The sequence below is a fragment of the Microtus ochrogaster genome, chromosome 7 (genome assembly GCF_000317375.1).
Source record: "Microtus ochrogaster isolate Prairie Vole_2 chromosome 7, MicOch1.0, whole genome shotgun sequence".
In the NCBI taxonomy this organism is placed as follows: Eukaryota; Metazoa; Chordata; class Mammalia; order Rodentia; family Cricetidae; genus Microtus; species Microtus ochrogaster.
In genome coordinates, this window is record NC_022014.1 from 78,449,479 (window position 1) to 78,457,600 (window position 8,122).

General features: G+C 53.3%; 1 protein-coding gene across 1 annotated transcript; it reads left to right on the forward strand.

The window, feature by feature from the left end:
* Positions 1–461: 461 nt before the first annotated feature.
* Positions 462–7,856, forward strand: LOC101992203 (E3 ubiquitin/ISG15 ligase TRIM25-like). Its single transcript, XM_005350722.1, has 8 exons — positions 462–514; positions 610–653; positions 985–1,652; positions 4,783–4,878; positions 5,050–5,283; positions 5,839–6,001; positions 6,195–6,257; positions 7,300–7,856. Exons 1-8 carry the CDS (start codon positions 462–464, stop codon positions 7,854–7,856), a joined length of 1,878 nt encoding a protein of 625 aa, XP_005350779.1.
* The last annotated feature ends 266 nt before the right edge of the window (positions 7,857–8,122 follow it).

Below are 8,122 nucleotides of genomic sequence, written 5' to 3' on the forward strand. Positions count from 1 at the left end.
ACATACACACATGCAGACAAAACACTCATTCCTAAAATCAAAACAAGTCTTTGAAGAAGAGGAGAGAGGAGGAAGAATACCCGAATGATGCTTGGATCTCACGTTAGGCCAAGAAGAGGCCTTGTCCTGTCAGCTCATGAGAATCACTCCAGAGAGGAGAAACAAGCTCCCAGGATGCTGCTGTGGCTCACTGACCGTTTCCCTCTTTGGTCAGAAATACGAACAGACATTACATCAGCGGCAAGTGGTTCTAGCTGCCGGTAGCTCTTCTGCCCCGGAGCTGAGGATCCATCCGCGGAGAAGCGAGATGCGTCGGCACTGCACAGCACTGCAGCCTGCCCCGTGGCACACCTGTGCCCTGATGACATCACAGGCAGGATGCAGGGGCTGGCTGCACCCAAATTATGACATCAGCAGTACTTCGGCCATCCTCAGAGAAAGGGCATCTGGGTAGGAAAACCATGAAACAACAAGCCCAGGGGAAGGAGAGAAGACGGCAGTCGTCAGCCCCCAGGTAGGACATGAGGGGACGTTCTCAGCAGCTGAGGAGTGAGGCTCGGGCCAGGTCCTGGTCTCTGACTCTATAGGTCCTTTTCCTTCTTGCCACAGGACAACAAACTCTCTGACTCTTGCTGCCATGCAGAAAGTCTCACGTAAGTTCAAATTTCTGACCTCCCTTCCCAAGGGCCAAGGAAGTGGTTTCTTCCCCACACCATCCTGTCCTTCATTCTCTCCTTTCACCATCTTACCCATCACCGGGGCTGGGACCAGGCAATACGATTCTCATGTCCACCCACGTGCAGGCTGGCTAATGACACAGCTCTGGCACCCCTTGGTCAGACAGCCGCTTCTGAGAGACAAAGGATGTAAAAAGGAACGTGCCCATGGTGTAAAGAACATGTCCCTGCTGTGCAAGACCACGTCGCTGGTGTAAAGGCCACTGTCCCCACCCCCGCCATGCCTGGATTTTCTCTGTCTTCTCAGGACCAGTCCAGGACCAAGTTCCCCCACAGCTCTCTTCCCAGTCCTCCCGAGTGCCTCAAATCCAGCTCCTGGCCGGCAGCAACAGCAGCCAACGCATGCTGGAGGACCAAGTCCTCTGTCCCATTTGCCTGGAGGTTTTCCGAAATCCCGTCACCACCGCCTGTGGCCATAACTTTTGCATGAGTTGCCTCCAGAGTTTCTGGGACCACCTGGCTGCCATCGGGGAGACGTACTATTGCCCCCAGTGCAGAGAGACCTTTCCCACCAGGCCCCGCCTCTGCAAGAATGTCATCCTTGGGGAGATGGTGACTTGCTTCACCCAGGCCAAGAGCCAGACCTCAGGGCCCCTGTGGAACCTGGCTGGCCCCACAGATGTGGCCTGTGACTTCTGCTCCCCGCAGAAGCTGAGGTCCGTTAAGTCATGCCTGCAATGCATGGCTTCCTTGTGCGAGAAGCACCTGCGCAGCCACTTTGAGGACCAGGTGTTCCAGGACCACCAGCTCCTGGAGCCTGTGTGGGACCTCAAGAACCGCCTGTGCCGCAAACACCGCAAGCTCCGGCAGCTGTACTGCCGCACCGAGGGCAGCTGCGTATGCGGAACCTGTCTGCTGGAGGAGCACAAGAACCATGACACCACCCCGCTGGAGGATGAACGGGCCCGCAAGGAGGTGAGGATGGGTCTGTCACGTTTCCCCGAGGAAAGTAACACAGCTCGGGCCAGGCTTTATGGCACCAGATACTTGAGATTCGAAGGCAGGAGTTTGAGAGCCCAGGAAACGTAAGCGACATGAGAACCCAAAGACAATTAGGCAGGGCCTCCAAGGTGGCTCAGCGGGTAAAAATGCTTTCTACCCTGATGATCTAAGTTCTGTCCTCCGGACCTACATTTTAGTGGAAGGAGAGCTGGTTGTGACTATACAAGTAATCCCACCATTTGGGAAATAAAGGCAGGTGGTTCTCTGAAAGTTCAAGGCCAGCCTGTTCTACGTAGTTTCAGGACAGCCAGAGCTACATAGTGAGACTCTGTTTTTGTTTTTGTTTTGTTTTGTTTTGTTTTGTTTTGTTTTGTTTTTAAAGGTAATCTGTTGGGAGGCAAAGGCAGGCAGATCTCTGAGTCTGAAGCCAGCCTGGTCTACAGAGCAAGTTCCAGGACAGCCAGGGATACACAGAAAAACCCTGTCTTGAAAAAAAAAGTGAAAGATGAGAGATGAGGGCCAGCATCCATATGTGAGCCTTGGCATGCTCACAGGCTCCTGCAATAATAATCATTTTTCTCAGGCAGTTGCTAACATGATGGGTCATGTTACAGAACTGGAAGGCATTAAGTTAGGTTACTAAGGAAGGGACAGACTGCATGTCAGAAGTCTGTATCTGCGGAGAACAACGCGTGGTGAGGGGTAGGAAAGATTGCTTAGAGCATCTGCCTCGGAGATGTAGCCAGGAAACGCCTGTGACTTGCTGCTCTCAAGAAGCCGTAGAAAGGGTAGCTGGAGAGATGGCTCGGCAGCTAAGAGCACTGGTTGCTCTTCTAGAGGACCTGGGTTTGGCTTCCAGCATCCACAGCTCACAATCAGTGTTTGTAACTCCAGATCCAGGGGACCAGAGCCCTCTTGGAAATGCATGCAGGAAAAACACCCATGCACGTAAAGTCATAGATAAAATGTTTCAAAAGGAAAGAAGTAGAAAGAAACATCAGTTGCTTCCTAACTCTTTACATTTTCTTTCTTTGGTTTTGTTTAAAGCAATCTTCCCTAGCCCTTCCCCATGTATAGTTCAGCAGAAGAAAACCCTGTGAGCACTTCATTAAGCAACACTTCTAGGACCCCATGTGCTTCTGGTGTTCACTGCAGCCCCCAAGAGAGGTAGTGGACGCTCTAACAACTAGCACCGCTTCTAAGAAATTAACCTTCTTAGCAGGAGCTGTGGGAACGGGTTATTGTGGCTAGCCTGATCTACATAGGTAGTTTCAAGCCAGTGAGGGCTACATAATGCGATCCCCATTTCAAGGGTCTAGAGAATGGCTCAGCGGTTAAGAGACCTGAGTTCTGTTCCCAATACCCTCATGGTGGTTTACAGCTTTAGTTCCAGGGGATCCGATACCCATCTTCTGCAGCCACAGCCACTAGGCACAACAGGGTACACAGATGTTACATCTGGGCAAAAACACCCATCCACATAAAAAGTAATGATAATAAAACAAAAAAACAAAAGCTGGGCATACCTGAAGTGCTAACACTTAAGTAGCTTAGGCAAGAGGACTCCAAGTTCAAGGTCAGCCTGGGCTACATAAAATCAACTCTGCTCCCCCAGAAGAAATCAGAATGGGGAGACGGCTCAGTAAATAAGGTGCTTGTTTTTATAGAACCCGAGTTCATGGTGGGGCACACTTAGAATCCCAGCACTGGAGAGGCTGAGGCAGGGGCATCACTGGGACTTGCTGGCTGGCTAGTCTAGCTGTATCGATGAGCTCTCGGCTCGGTGAGAGACCTTGCTACAGAAACAGAGGGAGAAGGAGCTGGAGAGATGGTGCAGTGGTGGAGAACTCTGCTCTTGCAGAGGACTCGGGTTTAGTTCTCAGCCCACACTGTTGCTCACAACTTCCTGTAACTCTGGTTCCAGGAGATCTGATACTAGGCACGGTGTAGTGCATCTACCTGCATGCAGACAAAACACCCACACACACATGCAATACATATATTGGTGTTTTTGAGACAGGGTTTCTCTCTATAACAGTTCTGTCCTGGAACTCACTATGTAGCCTAGGCTGGCCTGAAACTTACAGAGATCCCCCCACCTCTGCCTCCCAGTTTTGTTTTGTTTTTAAAAGAAAATACAGCAGCAGGTGATTGAGGAAAATAATGTTAACCTCTGGTTTCCACATATACATGCACTAACATACATATGCACCTATGTACACAGGTAGACTCACATAAAAACACATGTATGCACACACACACACAAACTGCAGCTTAAATTAACTTCCTTTCCCCTTTCTTCTGCCAGCCCCTTCCCCTCGCAGGGTCTCCCGTACCCCAGTCTGGTCTGGAACTCCCTGAGTCTGAGGATACCCCTGCCTATACTTCCTCAGTACCTAGTTTCTCAGTCTTGCATTGCTTTTAGAAGAGAGTTCCCTGGATTTTAGCTAGCCATCAGGCACATTCGGTAGCCCCGATGTCCTGACATAACCTAACCAACCATCATCAGTCTGCTAAGAAAAGGAACTTACCGTCAGAAAAGAGCCAATGACATCGCTAAACGCATCATTTAGTTCAACTGACCCGTTTCACTGTGAGCCTCTCAAAAGATGCCTGGCCAGCACCGATTCCCACATAGGCACTTGGCAAAGCACGAATCTCCCTGTACCAATGTTGCCTGTGGACTTATGTAGGTCTGGAGCTGGGCAGCATTGCCCTGGGGTACCCAGGTGTCTACATATAAGCTCCGCCCTGCGTGGTTCTCACCACGTCCTCCCTAGCTGAAGCCGCTGAACCCTTCCCAGCACCTCCTGTGTCCTGAAGCCTGCGTTCATCACTATTAGGAGCAAAGAAACGGGTTCCTATGAATGAAGAACCAGACTCTGGGGCAGTGGAGGAACAAAAACTAGAAGCATAAATGACGGCTGCCCTTCAGCCCTGGTCTTCGGCTCACGGAAGCCTAGGAATAAAAGGGGTCCATCTCACCCAGGGTTGGCAGTTGAGTTTCTCCAAGGACCACTCTCTCAAGCCCCCCGGGGGAGGGTAGTGGGGGACCCTTCCTCCACCCCTCCCTCTCTTCTGCCCCCCCCACCACACATTCCAGGTGGAAGTTCGGAAGATTCAGGCCAATGTGGAGAACCAGATGCTAATCATCGCCTCCGACAGCCAGAAGCACCATGGACGAGTAAGCTTTCTCTCGGTAAGGTGGGCTACCACCACGCCAGGCCCAGGCTGTGGGGCTCTTGGGACCTCCCAGAAACTACAGGGGGCTGTGGTGAGGGGAAACTGTGAACACTTGGCGAGGCTCTGTACCAGGAGAGTTGGGTGTAGGAGTAGGGTTCAGGGATGCCTCCCTACACACCCACTCCAGAAACTGATCCAGACCATGCGAGATGAGGTGAACAACTGCTTCTCAGAGATACTTCACGAGATTAAACAGCTGCAGATACAGGTCTTGGAGTTTGTGGAAAAAGAAGAGGCAGCTGCCCTGGGAAAGCTGGGCAGTTCTATACAGCAAAGCCACAACCGGCTCCTGACGTTGGAGGGGGACAGCGTCTGGCTCCAGAGCCTGCTCACCAACAGGAGCGACGAGCAGTTCTTGCAGGCAAAACCCCCCTCTAGACCAAGAACCCCCCTCTAGACCAAGAATCCCCCTCTAGACCAAGCCCGGTCTTACGTACTGAAACCCATTTTCCTCCCTAGCCATGGTCTGGTGTTACTGCCGGGCGGGGGTGGGAGGTGAAGAAAGAGATAGGGAAGTGCTAGGCAGGGTGGCTGACCAGAAAGTTGGCAGTGACTTTCTCTATGCACTGGGACCAAACCCCTATGTCTGGGCCCTCCTAGCAAGGATCTCCTTCCTCAAATTGCCCTCATACCCCAGACAGATTTCAAAGACCACTCCTTCCTTGTCCCCCTCTGGACAGCAGGGTGGACTTGACAATGATCTTGATGAGCAATTACAGGCTCAACTCCAACCCTCCAGCCGTTTTCTTCAGCAGCCAGACCGCCACAGACGCTCTGCCAACAAACCAGGAGGAGGCAGATGCTCACGGTTGAACGAAAATGGGAGACATTTCCTCCACTCACCCGTGGAGGTGCCCCTGGCAGGTGTGTGAGCCCTAGCTAGTGGGGTACTAGCTTGCCCCTCTCTGCATAGCAGGAGTTCCCCAGACTGAAGCACTACCCTGCCTGCATGGAACCCTTGATGGGCACCAGCTATGAGGAGACGCATTGCTTCCTTCAGCTGCCAGAGACTCTGGCCCAGCTCCGCACCCGGCTGATGGACATAGGCCTCAGCTTCGTCAACCAGCTGCTCTTGAAGGGTCAGTCTCTGCGAAGTCTGGAGACTTGTGGCCTGGGAGTGGCACCTTCCCGCGGGGCAGTGTCTGTGGAGCCCTGTCTGCCTGTGTTCACCCTTCCCAGGTCACCGGCTCCAGGACTGGTCAAGCCTCCCTCTGGAAGGATGCTGGGCTGTAAGAGGGTCCTCAGCAAAGCTTCTCCATCCCCCTTCCCCAGGCATCAAGATGAGCTCCTATGAGGTGCTACCCTCAGCTGTGGACAGGAAAACACTACTTCAGTGTGAGTTCTCAAACCAGAGGCCAACCCAGGAGAGGGAAAGGAGAAGAATCCCTAGGAGCTGTAACTCCCCCGCCTCACCTGCCTTCAGGGCACTCTCTTTTCTCTTTCCTGACCTCTCACTGAATACTGGGGATCTCAGGGGAGCTTAATAGGAAGAAAGGGAGACCCTGTCAGTTTCTACCTCAAAGGCAGCCCTTCTGAGACTGTCTGGGCCTTATGTGTCAGTGCCTCCTGCCCTCATCTGGGAGGCTCCCAACTTCCCTGGGGGGTTAGCCAAGTCAACTGGAGTAGGCATTATGCCTTCCTCCGACTCCAGACGTCCATTTATTTGATGTCCCTACAAGCCCTCTCCCTGGTCTTGGCCCCAGAACCAAATTCCCAAGGCTCCTGAGAAATTGGGGATCAGATATGGAACATCTTTGACCCGTGGGTCACCTCAGCCAGGAACCCTTCACCCTCCCCCAGTCTCATTCCTGAACAAATAAGAAAGGTGATTATTATATCAGGGTCTGACGTTCCCAGCCCCTCCAGAAAAGTCCAGCATAGGACAGGGTCTTCCAGGCTGTCTGATGCAGCCCCTAGAGTGCCCCAGCAAAGTTGGCCTTTTGTGGGGAGGGGTTCAAGACAGGGTTTTTTTGTTTTTTTTTTTTTTTATGTAGCCCTGGCTGACCTGGAACTCACTATGTAAAACAGGCTAACCTCAAACTCAGAGATTCACCTGCCTCTGCCTCCCGAGAGCTGGCATTAAAGGCCTGTGTCAACACTGCCCCACTAAATTGGGCTATTTTAAGGAGCATGCTTGTAATCTAACATTTGGGAGGCTGAGGCAGGATGGCTACCTCAAGTTCAAGGTCAGCCTGGACTAACCTGGGCTCAAAAGCACAAGAATAAGGTAGATGAGAACTAAGCCAGCAGGGAGAGAGGGTGCCACTTCTAGGATCCTGGGGTGCAGTCTGAGTTCTTTCCAAACGCCTGCTCCTTGCTCACACCCTGCCCTGGGAACGGTGACCCCGGCTCCCGTGCTTTCTCATCCCGATGCCAGGTTACTGCAACCTGAACTTCGACCCCGCCACGGCCAGCGAGGAGCTCTTCTTGTTCAAGGAAACGCACTCGGTGTTGAACTTGGGCATCCTTCTGGAGCCCTCGACCACCAACAGCCCTTTACCAGGCTTCAAGCAGTGGCCCCAAGTGCTGTGCTGCCCCGGCCTGTCGGAGGGTTGTCACTACTGGGAGGCCGAGGTTTCCAACTCGTGGATATGCCTGGGTGTCACGTACCGCCACTGCCCTCCGCTGGGCAGCCGCCCCCGTCGCAACATCGTCTACCTGCTGGGCCGCAACCCCTACTCGTGGTGTCTGGAGTGGGACTCGCTCAAGTTCTCGGTGTGGCACAACAATACGCAGACAGTGCTGCACGGCTCCTACCACCACACGCTCGGCGTGGCGCTGGACTTCAGCGCCGGCTGCCTGTCCTTCTATGGGGTGACGGGTGACATGAGCCTCCTCTACCGCTTCCTCACCTCCTTCCTCGAGCCTCTGTACCCCGCGGTCATGGTCAGCAGCGGAGCCTCGCTCACACTCAAGCAGTACCCCGAGGCATAAGCAGCGCCCGCCGGCACAGGCTGGCTGCCAATAAAGTTAGACTCTATGTAGTGGCTGGGCAGAAGTGCTGAGAGGGTGGCAGGGGCTGGCCTGGCGTGGTCCCCTGTGCCCAGGACAAAAGTGGGGGCCCACCTGCTTCCCAGCCCTATTTCTGAATGCTATCTGCCGCGCCTCCATTAACACGGAGGGAACCAAACTGGAGGTCCCCTGGGGCTGGGATAACCTATGTCCTTCAGAAGCCAAAATCCTGCACCATGCCTTATACA

What these genes read in the sequence shown, in the direction of transcription:
- LOC101992203 (XM_005350722.1), top strand. Translation starts at nt 462, where the DNA reads ATGAAACAACAAGCCCAGGGGAAGGAGAGAAGACGGCAGTCGTCAGCC. An exon ending in TGCCATGCAGAAAGTCTCAC is followed by an intron (nt 654 to 984) that starts GTAAGTTCAAAT and finishes CTGTCTTCTCAG; the next exon opens with GACCAGTCCAGGACCAAGTT. An exon ending in GACGAGTAAGCTTTCTCTCG is followed by an intron (nt 4,879 to 5,049) that starts GTAAGGTGGGCT and finishes CACCCACTCCAG; the next exon opens with AAACTGATCCAGACCATGCG.